At 46.1% G+C, this 19432-nt stretch overlaps 1 protein-coding gene across 4 annotated transcripts in view; it reads right to left on the bottom strand.

Annotated features, from left to right (window-relative positions):
* Positions 1 to 19432, bottom strand: part of ARHGEF2 (Rho/Rac guanine nucleotide exchange factor 2) — a 142913-nt gene that overhangs the window by 29472 nt on the left and 94009 nt on the right. For all 4 annotated transcript variants that reach the window (XM_056852646.1, XM_056852647.1, XM_056852648.1 and 1 more), the window contains one exon: positions 18647 to 18794. In XM_056852646.1, coding sequence (XP_056708624.1) covers positions 18647 to 18794 — 148 coding nt within the window. The remainder of the gene's footprint in view (positions 1 to 18646; positions 18795 to 19432) is intronic.

Below are 19432 nucleotides of genomic sequence, written 5' to 3'. Positions count from 1 at the left end.
TCTCCATCAGTTCATTTGTGCATGATGTACAGCCAACAGAAAATGATTCTGAACTTGAATGTAAGCGCTTTGTCTTACAGGCTCCGACCAAGGGTGCTATCATTCTGTCTCCAATCGTGGTCAACCAGCTTCCTGCAAAATTCCCTGGGAACTGTGGCTTTGTTGAGAGATCTGATAATTCTTTAGAAAAATCCCTAGCGCACATAGTTGCCAAGGTTCCCGCAGATGAGGAACAGGACAGTTAGTGCTGAAACTGAATCGCGTTTGAAGTGTTGGATGAAGACAGGTGTTACAGATGATTCCGAAATTCTTCTCATCCAAACTTGACCCTGGAATTCAGAATTATCTGATTTTATTTCCAAAGTGAAATCAATGCGCTGGAAATCCTCTGTTGCTCCATTGTATTTCCAAATGTTGCACAGTGAATACAAGATTTACCCCAAATTTTAGCCTTCAATTTATTTGTGGGGTCGCCAAGAAGCCCTTACCTCCAAAGGAACCAGGGAAGTCATGTGATTTGTTTTGATATGAAGTTTGGACTGGGCCTAGAGGAACGTTTGGGAGGGGGCAAAGGAAATCCTTGCCAGGGGGTGGCCATAACTCTTGGTGGCCCTGTTTGTTTATGGCTTTTCCCTTCCACTACATTATAGATGTGTGTATGCACATTAATAATATACTGCATCAAAGCAAATCAAATGATCACATAGATTCATTACAACCCTCTTTGTGTGATGTATAGATCTGCTCTTGCATGTTGATAAGACATTAGTTGAGTACTGCACAGGAAATCCTATGTACTAATCATATGCAATCTCATACCAAGACTAGTTTTGCAATATTTTATCAATGTGTGTGTGTGCATTTGGTAATGGGTGACAGGAGAAAATGCAAATGAACTGTATAAACAGTAAGATGTATGCACAAACGCTAGGTAATTTTAGAATTTCTCCTGAATAAAGCAGACTTTAAGAAGTCTGGAAAACAGCACTGAGTGAAATTCCAGCACAACAAAGGGATGGAAAACAGGAAATCTGCTCACCCCTAATTCCAAGGTAATTTATTTTCAGGGCACAGAACAGTGCGTTCAAATCAATCACTTCTACCACACTTAGAACATACATCATACCAACATATGAAAGTGCCTTCTGGCCACTAGTCCAAGCAGCCCAGTATTGTCTACTCTGACTGGCAATAGCTCTCCAAGATGACTGGAGATCCTTTTCAATGAAGCCTGAACCTTCTGCATGCATTATCCATGTTCTGAAATCCTGTTCTAAGAGTCTTCTGATACGTAGCCCCTTCACAGAACTACATTTCCCAGGGTTCCTTGAGCAAATATGTGATGGATTTCATATAACTTCCAAACAGACTGAATGACTCAGTTAAGGACAGGAAAGCAACTAACGTAAAGGGAACCAGTATGGAATTCACAAGCTGAGCTACTCCCCTCTGGATCAGCAAGACCCTCTGTGATCTAAGCTAGAGGGGCGGAAAATCTAAAGCCTTTTTTTTTAATCCATACTTTTTTCCACATGTCAGAGAGAGAAAGAGAGAGAGAGAACCATTTGCTCATATGAAGTCCTACTTCTTCATTTGCAATATCTGGTTATGTTAAGAGAACTATAACAAATTCACAAGTCTGACTCACAGAACAGCCAAAAACGCATGGGCGGGAGGAGGCGATGTGAACAGGAAGGGAATTTAACTGGCAGGAACAGTCATTTCAATGTTATGTCTGTGCTTGGAGGGAGGGGCCCCCACGGCATTTAATGTGTGGTTTTTTTTAAGGAAAAATAATTAATCTGTGTTCACACCTGGAGGCTGTAAGACCCTGCTAGCTGAGGCCAACGTATCTTCCAGGTGGGGACTTCAAAGGAATAAGAAAACCAATTATTTCCTCATAATCAACAGAAACTTCAGTAATCATACTGCTGAGTCAAAAGGTTCTTGTGTATATTAGTAGCTCTTAATTGTTAAGCATCGGAAACATGTACTTTAAATAAGAACTGTTATTTCCAAAGTCCAGAAGCTTTACTCACTTATAATGGACTTCCATCTTAAAGAAATAATAACTTTCTTTAGACACTCTTTACCCTCTTTAAGATCCCTGCAAGGCTTCCAGTCCTGGTAACTAAAATAAGAACTTTTACAGGCTCGTTTAAAGTATAGGAGTGATCTTAAACAAATCTTTCAGCAGAACATTGAGTGGGTGGAACTGGGTAGGTCCAACGGGTGTGTACTGGAGCAGCGTCCACATCCAATTTCTTTGTAGAATAGACTTTCCCATTCTAAAAAGAAGCTCTAATCTAGGTGTGTCAAACATGCGGCCTCTGGGCCGCATCCGGCCCACGGAGGGTTTTTCTCCTGCCTGCAGAGCCGAGGCAGTTAATCCCCCTTCCCCCCTCCCCCGGGCTGCTGTGGCCCCGCGCACCAGCTGGAAGCCTTCCAGCCTCCCTCCTTGGGTGCGAGCAGCCTGCTGAAGCCCCGCACAAGCCTGCCTGCACCTTCCTCGGCGCAAAGAGCGAGCGTGTCTGCCCCTTCCCACCTCCCTCCCTCCTGGGGCGCAACGGCCCGCTGAAGCCCCGGGCCAGCATGCATGCTCCTTCCCACCCTCCTGCCTTCCTCCTGGGGAGCAATGGCCCGCTGAAGCCCCGCACGAGCGTGCCTGCCCCTTCCTGCCTCCTCCCCTCCTTGGGCGCACAGGCTTGCTGAAGCCCCGGGCGAGTGTGCCTGCCCCTTCCCCCATCCTCGGGCACAATGGCCTGCAGAAGCCCCGGGCGAGTGTGCCTTCCTCTACCCACCCTCCTCGGGCGCACAGGCCCACTGAAGCCCTGGGCTAGCATGCCTGCCCCTTCCCATCCTCCCTCCTCAGGCGCACAGGCCCGCTGAAGCCCTGGGCTAGCATGCCTGACCCGCGTGAACGTGCCTGCCCCTTCCCACCCTCCCCTCCTCACGCGCAATGGCCCGCAGAAGCCTCCAGCGAGCGTGCCTGCCCCTTCCCGCCTCCTTCCCTCCTTCGGCGCAACGTCCCACTGAAGCCCCACGCGAGCCTGCCTGAGCCTTCTTTTGTGGTGGTGGTGGATGGACTGAATGGGAAGCTGACAGAAAGTTCACCCTTCAAAAGTGGCATTTCAATGGTAAGTCGACCTTGCAAGGCTGCAAAGTTAAGTCGTTTCAATTTACTTGTTAAAGTTCAGACTGCGGTGACCATGAAAGGGGTGACAAAAAACATGGCCTTGGACAAAGCCCTTGGCGCCATGGACCTGCAGAAGGTCTTGGCTGTAATGGACAAATTTAGCAAGTGGATGAGAATCATTTGCAAAGGCCACTTAACAGTGTGTGTAAGTCCAAGGTGAGAACGGCCCACTGAAGCCCTGCGCAAGCCTGCCTGCCCCTTCCCCCCTCCCTCCGTGGGCACGCACGGGCCTGAGCGGGCCAGCAGGTGCAGCCAACATCCTTCCTCCTTCTCTTTCTGGGCTTCCCAAGGCCAGCCAAGATCCTTCCTTCCTCCTTCTTTGTCTTTCTCTCCCTCTCTTTCATTCTATTTTTCTATCTCTCATCTCACTTTCTCTCCTTTCTTTCTCTCATTTTATGGTATGTATGTATGTATGTATGTATGTGTTTGTTTGTTTGTTTGTTTGTTTATTGGCCCGGCCCGACCACGTGACATTTATGCCTAACAAATGAGTTCGACACCCCTACTCTAATCCTTTAAACAAAACAAAAAAAGGTCACAATTTTAAAAGGCTGGTCTTCGAAAAACCCTTAGGTAGGGAGCAGCAATGCTTCAGGTGGGTGAGTTCGCCAAAGGGCCCCTTCCCTATCTACAGCCCTGGACAGATGGTTCTGAAATGGAAGCAGCTAGGGATGGAACTGTTTCAGAGTCACTCCTAATTAGAACTTCTATTTATTCAGAAAATTTCCAACTCACTTTCCAAGCAATTTGTACACTCAAAGTGAGGCACAAAAAATGATATCAGCATGAACGATAAAACAGAAAAATAAAAGAAGTCAGCAGAACCATCTGATGACCCCCTCCCCTCCCCAGTTATTTGGGATTTAGAAAAATGACTCTTTAAAACCCTCTGCCTCTATAGACAAGGGGGCTATCCGTCACCCCACAATATGACATGGGATCACCCAAAAATCATCAGAGACAGATCTCTAGGAGTGGGAGAAAGTACTCCTTCAAATATCTTGGGGGTTGCCAAAAGGTACAAGAGCATTTTAAAAAAATCTTCAGACATTATGGCGCCCCGTCCCTCCCAGGAGCTCCTGCGTTCAAGGTTGGGAAAGTCCTCATGGTCCCCGGAGTGGAAGCTCGGCAAGGGTTCAAAGAGATTGTCAGTAAACACAACAGTGCCTTTGATGCCAGATTATAGAGGGATTTCCAGACAACAGTAGCCAGAGACATGCAGGCTCACATGTCCTTGTTACACAGTAGGGGAGCAAAAAGGTCTCACATCTCACTTTAGGATTGCCAACAACTATTCTTCCTGGCTGGGATCCTGTGCTTTTAACAAGCAAGACATTCTACTGATATCTCCTCATTTGTCCATCTACACAGCAAGCAGAGATTCACGCACAAGGGAGAAGAATGATACGAAACGGTGATTTTCTACCTGTACAGGTGTTAAAGAAGTGGGGGTTTTGCCAACGAAGAAAGGGAAAACCCCTAGCTATGGCCCAGTGCTCCCTAAGTACACTTACCCTAAAGATCTATCTTCCCTCGCCAAAGCCACAAAAGAGCAACGCAAGTACAACAGCTAATTCAGACACATCAGCCAGGAGCCACAGACACGGAAGTGAAGTCATGCTCTGACTCTGAAGGAGGGGGAAATGTTGTTTTATGAGATTGCCAAGCCCAATTCTAGATTCTCACGCACAGCTCCAAGTGGAAGAAGGGAAGTGAGAAACCAATAGACTGGTTCTCACTTAAGAAGGCCACGGCCTGGAGAAATCTCTCAGAACCCCACAGCCTAATCAACCTTTCTGTAACCGCTTCATTTCTGGAGCAAGAACATGTGTAACGGGTGCTTACGAAACTACGCTATGAATCAGGGTCAGCCCTGCTTCAAATCTCACTCAGCCACTAACCCACTCGCTGCTAGTCTTGCAGCCTCTGCTCCCTCCTCAGAACCCAGACAGGATGGCCTGGGCCAGCTTGGGGTTTTCTTGGGGTGGATGTTTCTGAAAAACAGGCTCCCACTTCCCACCCCCACAACAGACAGAACCCACAGGGCTTTTCCACACAAGTGTTTTAGTCAGTTGTGGCCCCATACAGCTTTGGTTTATTCCTCACACATTTGGGGGCCTTTAGTTTTCACTTTGGTTTTGTTTCCCCCCCGGGGTCTCTCCATTTCTTTTGAGACCACTTTTATGCTGTTTCTTTTGTGGAAGACAATTTTGAGCTGCCTTTTTCATTGTGAGTAATGTTTCTGTCGATTTCCTTTGTCCCACCTGCTCCCACCCACCTCCAGCCCACTTTCTGATGACTGGACTGTCATCTTTGTCGAACCACTCCTTCTCGCCCTCCTCCCACCCTGCAGACAAGTGTTTTCATTTTTAATTTTTTTAAAATGGCACTAAAATATCGATATATTGATATAGTGATAGGTCAAGCAGGTTCTCTGCATTTCCTAGCTTTCATTTTTAAAAATGAATCTCTAACTCCTTCTCTCATGGAGATATAAGGGGAAAGGCACATCTCCGCAAGAGAAGAGGCTAACTTTTTTTAAATTAAAGCTGGGAATTCAGAGAACCTGCTTAAACTACTACCGTATTACAACACAATATTTTCGTGCCTTTTATATTGATATTTTCGTGCCTTTTTAAAAATCCAACCATTATAGCAATATAAGTATGCACAAAAAATAAAAAGGGAGGGTCCTGTGATGCCTCCAATGACAGCAAGCTCCCTTGAAAATTCTGATTTTCTGTGAAAATGCAAAGAGAGGGCAGACGTGCATAAGAACTGTGCCGAAACTGATTCCAATGCTTGTAGATTTACTGCCAAGAAAATCAGGAGTTGAGCATGCAGAAAAGCCCATTCTAAGGAGAAAGTGAATCCCATACTCAACATTGCACAGGGGGGAAATGGGTGAAACACCCCAATTCTCACACCATGGATTAGTGCCTGACTGAGTTACCCCCTGTCCAGTTACCCATTGCCGAAGAACTTGGCATGTTGTGTTCATTTATTCTGCCATAGCTCATGCCACACTGATTTAATACACATACCCCATGGACCATTTCAGGTAAGGACAAAGGCAAGGGGGAGAGCAGGGCAAAGACCCGCCTCTCCCCATGCCACAATCCCAATCAAAGTCAGGCCTGTGCAGCGCTTGGACAGTTCCTTGCAGCTGCCATCTAGCTGCGGGGAATGCAATTCGGATTGGGAGAACCCAGACCAAACACTAAAAAATATAATGTATACTTTGGCCCTCAAGAGATTTTAATTTCCAGAGACACAGGGGCAGGAACCCTGCAGATCGATAATGCTAGCAAGTTGCTCTAATGAAATTTTAACAAGACACCCCACAAAGGCACAAACAGGAAGGAGCAGTGTTTTACCAGGGACAAGTTTCAGAAATGGGTCTTTCCCAAGTAAACAGGGACAGTGTTGGGTGCAGATTTCATCATTTCCAGCAGTCCCCTAGTAAGTATAAAATTTTGCACTTCCCAAATAACATAAATAAACCACTTTGTATATTGTTCCTATTATTAGAGCTCAAGAGTGCCAGAAAGTTCTAACTCCTTTGATCTGCCCACTCTTCTAAGGTATGAAGGGATAAACCAGATGCATGCCACCACTTTTTATGAGTTCAACCACAATCAGCAATGCTGATTCTATGACCTTAGGCATATCATGAGAGGGAGGGCACCTTGGCCATCTTCTGGGCATGGAGAAGGGGTCACTGGGTGTGTGTGGGGGGGAGGTAGTTTGGAATTTCCTGCATTGTGCAGGGGGTTGGACTAGATGACCCTGGTAGTCCCTTCAAACTCTATGATTCTATGACTGTACAGACACTCAGCGGCTGACCTCAGCTTTGGAAGAAATATTAAGCAAAGGCAAATCCAGGAAAGAGGGAGAGCACGAGATAAGAGTGGAGAATACAATCGAGCCATTGAACCAGACAATGCCCTGAGCAGCCTGCAGTGCCGTTCACTTCCACAAATACAAGCTGCCACCGCCTCCCCCCACTCAAGATCAAAGCAGGGGAAGCTGGCAGAGGTCCAAATCTGGCTACAGTCCGAAAATAACAGATAGTCCAGGGAAGGGATACAGACAGTATCCATATATATGCCCCAGCTTCCAAACGCAGGTGTAAGTAGAAAGACTCCAGCTCACACTCCTTCCCTTCTCTCCATGCTGATTCAGCACTGCGCTTCTAATTTCTTCAGATAAACAGTTGACATTATATTGTTGTTTTAATGTTTTTGTATGTATATTTCCAGGCTAGCCTGATCTCATCAGATCTCAGAGACTAATCAGGGTTGGCCCTGGTTAGTATTTGGATCTCCAAGGAACACCAGGGTTGTGACCTGGAGGCAGGCAATGGCAAACCACCTCCCAACATCTCTTGCCTTGAAAACCCTACGGGGTCGCCATAAGTAAGCTGTGACTTGAAGGCACAAAAAATGTATATATAGTTTTGGTTTTAATTGTTATAATGGTGGGTTTTTTAAATGTTTTTTTAAGGTGAGTTTTTATTATGTTTTTAATCTGTTAGCCACCACGGTGACTTTGATGAGGGCAGAAAGGCATGGTATAAATGTTGTGAACAAACAAATATGAAGTACTTCTGGGCATATATAGAGTGCCAAAAGGGGGCAGAGTGGTCAGGGGAGCTGAATTGCTCACCCCTCACCCTGTTCAGCACCCCAAGAGCCACCACAGCAGGTGCTTTTCTCTCACCCAGCCTCCAATATTGTAAGTCAGCTGGTCTGGGGCACTGAGAGAGCTTCAAGAGACGGACAGAAAGGAGGCAGGAAAGGAGGAAGTTCGGCTCATCTTGCTCGTTTTGAAAGATAAACATCACTCACTCTCACACCTATATGCTTTATACATGAATGGGGAAGACCTGTGAACCAGCACGCAGGGCTGCCCATCACAACTAGTTTAGTGCTCAGTTAACAGATTCTACTGTGAGTGAACTAATGCTGTGAGGGAAAGAGAGAGAGGGCTGAATATGATGCACTGATTCAAATATGATGAATTGATTGGAGGGGCTGTGGCTCAGTGGTAGAGCATCTGGCTTGAAATGCAGAAAGTCCCAGGTTCAATCCCCGGCACCTCCAGTTAAAGGGCCTAGGCAAGTAGGTGATGTGAAAAGACTTCTGCCTGAGATCCTGGAGAGCTGCTGCCGGTCTGAGTAGGCAATACTGACTTTGATGGACCCATGGTCTGATTCAGTAGAAGGCAGCTTCATGTGTTCATATGTATGTTCAAAGGAAGCAGCCCACTGGACCACCTATTTTAATTTCCAGCCTTCTCTTGCCACCCGTTCCCTCAATCCATCTACTTACATTTCTAACATTGTTGGACACAGTTTGGGGGGGGGGGAATGGCTACCTTTTGTCAGCTGCTTTTAAAATATATATTTACAAGGTATTTTTATGCTGCTAAGTGGCAACAGGAAAGTACTTCCATGAGATCTCTCACACCCTGCAAATTCCAGGGCCACCCCCAGCCAGCAGGGAGGAGGCCAGGAAAAAAAACACCAACTGGCCGCTTGTTCGGCCCCAAACCTGTGCCAAGTGCTCAGCCCACGTGGAACAGAAGGCCTCCGCAGGAAGCAGGAGGAAGAGGTGGGATTTTTGTGGCACCCTCACGGAAAGAGGCCATTGTCCACCTAAAAGCCAGCTGTGTGACGAATACCTGTGCTTGCTCCGTGGTGACAAACCAGCGTTCTTCATCCCCAATGTTGCTTTTCATTTTTGCAGAGCTGAGCGCAGGTATTAAAAACAGATTTGGGGGCTGAATGCTGGCCAAAGGAGGTCCTGCACACTCCTCAAAAGAACCTGTTTGGCTAATACTAGACCATTCCAGTTTCAGCGCTGCTGCAGGCAAGTGTGAAATTCCATATGAATGAATAACTGGTGGCATATTAGCCTCATCCGGGTCCTGCCTAACCGTTCCTAGTTTCTGCAAAACCCTTCCTCACCCCAGACAGGGAGACACCCTCGTTAAGCCAGCAAATCCTGATTTGAATTGTGATGCTGGCTGCAGCGAGACCACTTTCTCGTGGGACTTTGCACTTGCACAGTGTCTCATTTAAACTGGGCTGCCATCCATGCAAAAGCAGCTCCATGGCACGTGTTGGCTGCTTTGCATGGGCAGTAGCCCAGCTTGAGTGCAAGGCAGCATGAATGCCAAGTTCAACGGGCGAATGCTTTTTCCTCAGCCAGCATCCCATTTAAATCAGGCCTCGTTTCTCAGGAGAATGTCTCCCAGGGTGGCTTAACAAGGGATGGCGTTGGGGGGGAATTACCCTCTGCTTCTTACCTTTGTGGTACATGATCATGTCGCTTCATCGATGGGACACTCACACCTGCAAGCTAACAAGCGGCATGCAATTCTCTTCTCCCCGCCCCCACTGCTCTTTATCATGCCAGAAGGAAAAGGCATGACCCGGCACTGCTTCTTAATTTGCAGGCATTACTGTGTTAACTTTTTGAGCACTGCTGTGTGACTGTGTGTGAATTCTCTCTAGCTTCTGCAGGGAGAGGAGAATTGGTGTAATGGCCAGAAGGGACCCAGCCACCAAGAAACTTGTCCAGAAAAGTTCAGCTGCCCAAACTCAGGCAGCCGGCCATCACTGAAAGCATACACACAGGACTGCAGGATGTTTGCTTGTTTGTAAGAGAGCTGCTTTTGGAATACCAGCAATACCAGCAGGCCCCTGGTGCTGCAAGCAGCCCAGGCAGAAGAGTTGGTTTTTATACCCTGCTTTTTCTCTACCCTTTTACGGAGTCTCAAAGCGGCTTACAATCGCCTTTCCTTCCCCTCCCCACAACAGACACCCCGTGAAATAGGTGGGGCTGAGTTTGGGGAGAACTGTGAATAGCTCAAGGTAACCTCAACCCAAGAGGGGAAACAAACCCAGTTCATCAGATTAGAGTGGAGGAGTGGGGAATCAAACCCAGTTCTCCAGATTAGAGTCTGCCACTCTTAACCACTGTACCACACTGGCTGATGCTACTGGCTCGTTCTGGGGAACCAGATCAAACGTGACTGCCCTAATGTGGTCAGGAGCCAAGGTCATCGGCCGGAGGCTTCTGAATTTGAAAGAAAACAAGCAGCGACAAAACTGAGCCACTTCCAGATTGCCAAGGGAAGATACAAAAGCAGTGCCAGCCCCTGCAGCCCACACTGTTCTCCCTGGTCCCAACATCTGCCCTCACAGACGGAGGTTTCAAGCCACAAGGAACATCATTCTAAGACTATAGCTGCTCTGGAGCATTGCTTTGCTGGGGGAGGAGGCTGGAAATAATGAGTCATAAGGACATCCAGGTCCTACCCACTAGGCTTCCAGAGACCAACCCTACACAATGCATAAGGTTGTCAACCTCCAGGTGGTGGCTGGAGACCTCCCGCTATTACATCTGATCTCCAGGTGATAGAAATCAGTTCTCCTGGAGAAAATGGCTGCTTTGGAAGGTGGACCCAATGGCACTGTGTACCCCACTGAAGTCCCTCCCCTTCCCAAACCCTGCCATCCTTAGGCTCTACCTCCAGAATCTTCAGGTATTTCCCAACCTGGAGCTGGAAACACTAACAACGCAAGCAATAATAGAATAATTGTTCAGAGGTAGAGGTGGCAAAAGATGGGAATCCTCAGTTGGGGGTGGACACTCATTCCACTTACTCACGTTTCTATTTGGCTTCAAATATTTGCAAAACCTATTTGGCCAACGGCCAACACTGGAAACCAAGAAATGAAACTGGAGATGGACAATACTTTAAAAGAGCTGAAAGAAGGTCTTACTATTGGAAAATTTATTGCCACAGTACCCAGCAGTAAGAGATGTCTGTCAGGATGCCCAGTGCCTCAGATATTTTTCCTGATGTATAGTGAGGGAAGGCAGGGAAGAAAGGATTCTCGGTCCATACCACTGTCTCCCAGACTGACTGAATTCACCAGGGTGGTTGTGATCCTACATACTAGCAGCAGCCCAGCCTGCACAGTAAAGAGCAGGGAGGGAACTTCGGTGCCAGGGTCTGAAGCCACTGCCAGCCTAAATGATGCTATCTCTAGGGTTGCCAGGTCCCTCTTCGCAACCAACGGGAGGTTTTTGGGGCGGAGCCTGAGGAGGGGAGGGACTTCAACACCAAAGAGTACAATTGCCAAAGCAGCCATTTTCTCCAGGGGAACTGATCTCTATCAGATGGAGATCAGTTATAAAAGCAGGAGATCTCCGGCTAGTACCTGGAGGCTGGCAACCCTAGTTATCTCCTTCCCCTCCATCCCTCTGACTTTTAAACTCTAACCAGATAGCAAGTTGGGGGGGGGGGACAGGGACGAAAACACACACAAAAACACACCATGGCAGCAGTAACAAGCAGAATGAGAACGGGGCCCACATAACCCTGTTTCTGCACTGCTTGCTGACAGCAAAGCATAGCTCCACTCCCTAGTGGCAACAGAGGAAGTGTCCACAGACCCTTGCAATTACCCCACAGATTCCCCATGAAGCCAGATAAAAGCATTTCTATTTTTTATCCAGGTTAAAGAGAAAAAGCCCCAGGAATTGCATGAATCGTACTCAGAATGGGCACAATGTCATGCGAACGTTCCCTTCTATCATAGGGGCTCTGCCTGCTTTGCATGCAGGGAAAACATCCCCATGTGGAAGCAGCCTCAGATCAGTTGTAACATTATAATATAAATTAAAATGGCATTTTTAAGATAAATGATGATATCTGAGTACACTTCTGCATTAGCAACTGTATTGAAGCTTCCAAACACTTTTCAGTGGCAGCCCCATAGATTGCAGTGATCTAAACTAAGGACCAAACTACATGTTCAGTCCAGGTTCCCCGCAGCCACGCAGCAACTACGGAGAATGGAAAGGGAAAATGGCTTGGGAGAGGCAGGCAGGAGCCCCCCACCCTGCAGTGGCGTTCCGAATCAGTTTAGGCTCTCCTTTATTTTTAAAAGCCATTCCCTGCAGCAGCTGTGGGGAAACCAAATTGGGTCCACCCTGGAACCAATTCATTAAAAATCCAAACATGTAGTTTAGCCTAATGCTGGTTTAGCCCAACAACACTCTCAAGCTGTGAATCCAGCCTTCAGGGTGGAGTGCGACCCCATTCAAAACAGGCTAAATGCTGTTCTCTACTGCACTTCCTACCGACAGTGCCTGTCTCACCTGGAATGAGATGCAGCCTCATGGCCAATTTGGGGGCACCGTTATTTCCCCCTGCATCCACCCATCAGACTCAGAGACTGACAGCAGCAGTAGCAAGATGTGGCAGCCAGAACACCTCAGAGGGTGTTTAGAAGCCTTTTGAGCTTTTGACACGCCCCATCCCCAACAGCTGCTGCATGCAGAGGAGCCAGGCAACTTTCACGGAGCTGGGTGAGAAGTCCCCTTCGCCTTCATGACAATAATATCTGGCCAGTGGATGGGAACGCTGAGGTCATTTCCAGGGTGTGGGGCTATTTCCCTTGGCACATGCCAGCAGCAAGTCATCACACAAAAGGGTGACACCAAGTAAACCTTCCCTTTGGGGTCACTACAAAGGAGAGATGCTCTTTCCATATAGTGCATTTCCTGGTCAGCAGTAAAATGGGTGGTTACTGCAGGGTGGTTACTGGAGGGAAGGGCAAGAGGGATTGTCATGCCCTTAATAAACTGAAATTTAAACTGAAACTATGGAAGAAGGTTTTTTTTTTTTACACTGGACCAATTGATAGGTTATGATGATGAGTTTTTGCCATTTTCTGAGCTGAGGTCTAGGTATGACTTTGCCACCTTATGTAGAATGGCAATATTTGCAACAGTTTTTGGTAGCGAAACATGGCCCAGCAGCAAAGTCCCCTTTGCTATTGGAAACTCTAACTGAATCAAAGCCAAAAAAAAAAACCCTACAATATTTGTTTATAAATATTTGATGTCGCTTAATAAATATGACACGCAAAGTCCCGGGGATTAATGGAATAAGGAGCTAGATTGCCCTATTTTGCCAAAACAATGGGATATGGCCTTAATGTTTATACCTGCTCTCTCCATGGATCTTAAGCTGAGACTTACTCAGCAAAAAACTATGTTCAAGATATACTGGACACCACAGCGACTCTTGAACAAAAGTCTGACTAAAGTGTCTAATAGTTGGACTTGTAACTCACCAGACACGTCCCTCAAACACACGCTTTGGTTGTGTCCAGTCATTTGGTTTTTCTGAAAGAAGTTATTACTCATCAATTTTGTGTTAGAATGTTCACTGATTTCTGAGGATTGTGCACTTTTAAACTGTTTGCCTGTCTCTTGGAGGCTAATAGAGAGTCAACCAAAATGGGCCCTCCATACCCTTACTACAGCTAAAAGACTCATATTACAGCATTAGAAAGATAAAAGCCCACCTCCAGTAAATCAATGGATTGAGGACCTTCCTTACAGAGCTCAAGGCAGCTTACAAACAGATAGATAAAACATACAATAAAATACATTAAAAACATAACACCAAATTTAAAATCGTTACTTAGGGCTGCACTAAAGTTAACCAACTGCAGTCCTGAATAAAACTGTCTTCAACTGCCTTCTAAAGATCGAAAGTGTGGGGGCCAGGCACACGTCCCTGGGGAGGTTGCTCCATAATCATGGGGCTGCCACTGAAAAGGCCCTCTCTTATGTACCCACCAAACAAGCTTCTTTGATTGATGAGATAGTTGGGAGGGCCTCTCCCTGTGATCTTAATTCTTAGGCAGGAACATATGGGAGAACTCAGTCCTTCAGATAACCAAGACCCATACCATGTAGGGCTTTAAAGGTCTCGCCAAAATTAAAGATGGAAATCTAGGGCTATGGAAAAAGAGAACTAGTTTAGCCTTTCTAGAGGGACCTGGAATTCTAATAAAGCAACACAGACCAATTGTTGTAGTGTATCTATGTGGAATAGTCCTAACTAGCTTAACCATCCATTTACGATCCCATTTAATAACACCACAGTGAAAAGAGTGGATATTCAGAACCACACTACAAGAGTCTAGGACAAAAGGGTTAATGCTCTTTGATTTACATACACTATGTTTTGGCTTTAAAGGTCAAAACCAGCAGCTTGAACTGGGTTTGGGAGTGGATCAGTAGACAGTGGAAATGCTGTAATATTGGGATCACATGCTCCCAACAGCTGGCCCCAGCAGTCTAGCCACAGCATTTTGCACCAGCTGCAGCCTCCAAACACTCTCCAACAGCAGCTCCAAGTATAGCACATATAAATAGTTCAGTCTAAATGTAACTGAAGCATGGATCACTGTGGGTAGATCTAACTGACCCAGGAACAGACGCAGAAGGTGCTTTTCAGAAGGTCTTGTGTTAGTTGTATCATGAAATGATTAGCATTTATTTGTTGTGAACTTGAGGAGCTTTGGGAGAAAAGGCAGTCAGGTCATTACCAGGAGGAGAGGGAAGGGGGTGAAATCACCAATGTACTTCTCTTCTGTCAGTGGGCCTCTGCTGAAGGAATACAGCAGCTATACTCCCCTTCCCCCTCCTCAGTCCAGCCCCCAGACTATTCCTCCACATGAGTACCACAACCTGAGGAATCATCTTCCTGGAGGTCAGAATGGGCTACAGGAATGGAGAGGAATGTTGAAAAATCAGGGTCCTCTGTCTTGGATGGTAGGATAAAGGCCACTCTGATCAATATGTCCACGATTCAACAGTGATGCATTACACTGCTTTACTGCTTAGGAACAAAACAGACAAGATGGAGCTCATGGATCTCCACTAGTCTGTAAAGAGTAAATAGTGTGTACAGCCACGATTCAAAGTGGGGCTGTACAGAAAAGGAAGAAGGGATTTAACCCTTCAAGATTCACTCAAGTTCACTAACTGAAACTGAACTTCCTGAACCATTATCAGAATTTTAAGGTGGGGGAGACAGGTTTTAAAAGGACATGTATTTTCTAATACAAATTTTCTAAGAGAAGCACTAAGAGGCCTCGGTGTTGGATCATTCTGAGTTGCAAAACCCAGCCAAGGCTGAAAGATTAAAGCCCTTCTTTCTGTCTCACTCCGCCCCAGTTTACTTTTTACAATGTGACAGAAGTCACACACAGGAGTGAACAGATGGTAGGAAGTTTGATATTCAATCAAATATCCCTTTTGAGCATGGTGAGATGGTTCTTAGCAACAGCAAGTTGGTAAAATTGATAACAGAACTAGACAAAAACATTTGCACGAAACTGACTTTGCAACATGGCAGAAAAAAACCTGACATGCTATATTTTATACCGCTTTCACATGGAAGGGGAAACTGACTGTAGGTCCCCCTGCAAACTGTTAAGCAAATGTTACTCTCCTATCTCCACTGTTTCCGGGGGAGAAGGGGAAGGCAGTTTCCAGAATGCAACGATGTCTCTTCTAATCATATTAGTTATCTTTTATTGTTTCCACCAGCTGGGGCATTTAAAACTTCCTGCTACTGAGATGCTAAAATGGCTATCAGAGTGATAATGGGTTTGGCCTCCAACAGCAGTGGGACTAGATGCACTTTCAGCCTCCTGCAGAAGCTGCAAATCAGGGATCCAAACACAGCAGTGTATCTACTGTCTAGTTTGCTTAAGATCTATGGGGAGTAGAAGAGCAGAGTACTAGTTTCAGTGCCCCTAGATTATTTGGGATCTACTAAGACCTTGTGGAGCCATTGCCAGTCAGAGTAGACAATGCTGAGCAGACAAACGGCCTTACTTTGAATAAGAAAACTTCATATACATTCTTACAGCTGCTGGATGGCCATCTTTAGTAAATATGATTGATTGTTAACAGACAAAGACGACTGGTTGGTGTTTCCTCAAGGAGAACATTTCTCCTGAATTTATTTGTTCCTTGAAGGAACAGGCAGGTACTCTTGGTCCCAAGCTTACTGCTGGTAAGCAGGTGGCAGCTGTGACCAGGAGTGCCTTTTACCAGCTTTAACTGGTTAGCCAGATGAGGCCTTTCCTGGGCAGAAAAGATCTGGCCACTGTGGAGCATGTCATGGTTGAACACATGAACACATGAAGCTGCCTTATACTGAATCAGACCCTTGGTCCTTCAAAGTCAGTATTGTCTGCTCAGACCAGCAGCTGCTCTCTCAGGTAGAGGTTTTTCACTTCACCTACTTGCCTAGTCCCTTTTAACTGGAGATGCCAGGGACTGAACCTGGGACCTTCTGCATGTCGAGCAGATGCTCTACCACTGAGCCACAACCCCAGATCTGCTTGCTGCAATGTGTTCGACATGAGGCTGCCCTTGAAAAGTGTTCAGAAACTTCAGTCGGTGCAGAATGCTGCAGCCAGAATGACGACTGGAGCAGGTTGTAGGAACTCAGCCCTGTAGCGTTTCCTGTACACGGCTCATTTCTTGGGAAAGTGACTGTTCTATGAACTCCAAACTCTTTATTATTCCTTGAAGAAGAGTGCTACGATTTGCATTCATAAAAGTCTGGCTTGTGGAGCTATCAAACTCCAGAACTTGCTGGGAGACTTAGAGTGCAATTCTAAGCAGAGTTGCACCCTTCTAAGCTCACTGACTTCAATGAACAGAGATGGCTGTGTTCTTAGCATTGCACAGTTAGAGAGGCCAGGCAGAATGGCAAAACACACCACAAGGACAGCATGCTAAAAAAGGACAACCTCCCCCCTCCCAATATAACAAGTGCATGGGACAAGCTCTTTCTGCAAAGGTGTAGATCCCAATGTATTTCAAGCAAATAACTTGAATCAGGAGGATGTAAAATAATCTTGTTACATTGATCTAAAAGGAGCTACAACCAGTTCACTTTCGCAAAATGCAATTAGATCAAATGTCACAGTCACATCAGGGTCCCCACACCCTTGGCCTATTCACTGAATCGAGTTCCATTGCAAAGGCATTCCAAAGAGCAGTATGATCAAGTTAGAGTGGGAGACTTGATCTTAGCAATAAGAAAGAGTCCTGTAAGTACCAGATTCCATTGCTGAGCCTAGAAGTGAAGTATGCACTTCTGATCTGTCAGATGTGATCCAAGTACTTACAGAACCTTCTCCAAATGACAGGATCAGAATTTTTTTTCCACAGTCCCTGCAGACAATGGGAGGAGAGGGGTAAAAGTTGGGGAAGGAGGGAAGTGGACCATACCCTCGCCATGGTATGAATTTTAGCGTTCTGTTCCACTGTAGCTTGCAAAATTCTATGGAAGGTCTTTGGGTCAAATCCTCAGGACTGGCGAAAGACTGACCCCTACACCAAACAAAAACTATAGGAATTCGCTCAGCCCTATAATCACTATCAGCAATTATTGCTGGGGTTAATAATCTAAACTAAGCAGGGTTGGTACTTGGATGGGAGACTGCCAAGGAAAACTCTACTGAGGAAGGCAATGGCAAATCACCTCTGCTACTCACTTGCCTTGAAAGCCCCTTGTTGGGGTTGCCAGAGGTTAGTTGTGACTTGACAGAACATACATACATTATAATCCATCAGTGGGTTGGATCCAATCAACATTTCCACTTGTGAAAGAGGGAGGAAGGGGTTCCCTTTGCAGCTCTGCTGAGGATCATGAGACATCCATGGAGGTCTCCATGGGTCACTGGGGGTGTGGGGGGGGAAGGTAGTTGTGAATTTCCTGCATTGGGCAGGGGGTTGGACTAGATGACCCTGGTGGCCCCTTCCAACTCTATGATTCTATGATTCTATAAAAAGCCATGTGGGACGTAAGGAGAATTGAGAAAGACTGTGTGAAAAAGCTGGCTGGATCCAATCTAGTTATTACTACAGGAAATTACTGGCAGCAGTTCTTTTGTATAAAGAAAAGTTAAAGTCATTTTGCATTTTCTTGATGAAGAGCAAACTGCTTGAAATGCAAGAGGGAGTAACAACTTTGTCTCCTTCGCCTATTAGATTTGTTTTTCTAGTCAGGTTCTCATTGGCCCTGCGTGACCATAGTAAAGGACAGTAAAGAGCTTTCCTCCACAAAATTATTGGTGTGAAATTGAGAAAACAAAAGAACTGCCTTAGAAACTGCTGGTTGACAGTGCAAGATATAAATATTATAAAAGAAAATAAAAAGCCAAAAAGATTGACACTACCAAACCAGCCCCAGACACAATAATCACTAGCTATGGCACTGAAAGACACAAGGAGAAAGCATGCTGTCCTGCAGAATGGTGCCTGGAAAATGAATGGCTTGGATTACTCATGCAAGTGAGCCATAATGCTTGCTGATGAAGCCCCCCCCCCCCAATCCACCTCTCCAGTGCCACTGTCAATTTGGCCTGGGAGAAATTCTTTCCCAACCGTCAAACGTGGTAACAACTTAAGTCCCCTGAATATTAGAACATTTAATTGTCCGGGAAATCCATGTGGTCATGTGGCAGCTAGTAGTCCCTGACTTAAGTGCTGGGAGGCAGCATCCCCCACCGCACACTCCTTCCAAGTTCACACATGCTATACTCACTGGGACAACTCAATGCCTCTTTGGCTGTAATGCTCTTGTTACAAGCGAAACACATGGTCATGCCCGAAACTGTGATGGAATTGAAGAGGTGCCCATTGGTGTAGCGGGCATCTTTTTCTTTCTCCTTCATCCTTTCTTTCTCTTTGTTCTGCATGGAGAGAGAGAGAGAGACAGAGAGAGAGAGGTGAGTTAATATCATCAGCAGAAAGTCCCTCTCTGGAAATGGTCCTCCGTACTCAGGCTAGGTTAAGGACACAGAGGGGTTTGAGCTGAAGAATATTCCCCTGCCCTTTTTACACACACACACACACACATCTGTAGTTAGATCATGCCTCATTGTTGTTCTGCCAGCCTTTGCATAACTGAAGGACAGGGGACCACACAGACAAATACATGTTGGAGTTGAAATACACTGCTTTTACAAAAGGGTCTGCCACCCAGAGGCAGAGCAGATGTTTTGTGTGTCAAAGGTCCCAGGTTCAGTTCCTGGCATCTCCACCTGAAGATCTCAGGGAACAGGTTTGGGGAAAGACCTTTCTCTGCCTGCACCTCTGAAAATTGGAGAGTAATTTGGTGGGAAGTTTTACAAATGAATCCCCAAAATCTCAAATCCTACTGATAATGTAAGGCAACTGTGTAAATATCAACACACTAAGATGTCTCACCGCATTCAGAACTGGGAAGAATGCCATCTGTTCAAAATTAGGAGAACATGAATTCATACCCTTGGAAGCCAAGAGAATCTGCTAGCCCCCTTCTGCCCACCCTCACAAATTAACTCCAGGT

Source organism: Euleptes europaea, chromosome 7, assembly GCF_029931775.1.
Source record: "Euleptes europaea isolate rEulEur1 chromosome 7, rEulEur1.hap1, whole genome shotgun sequence".
In the NCBI taxonomy this organism is placed as follows: Eukaryota; Metazoa; Chordata; class Lepidosauria; order Squamata; family Sphaerodactylidae; genus Euleptes; species Euleptes europaea.
Note: the sequence above shows the minus strand (reverse complement) of the source record. Positions and strands in the feature narration are given on the sequence as shown.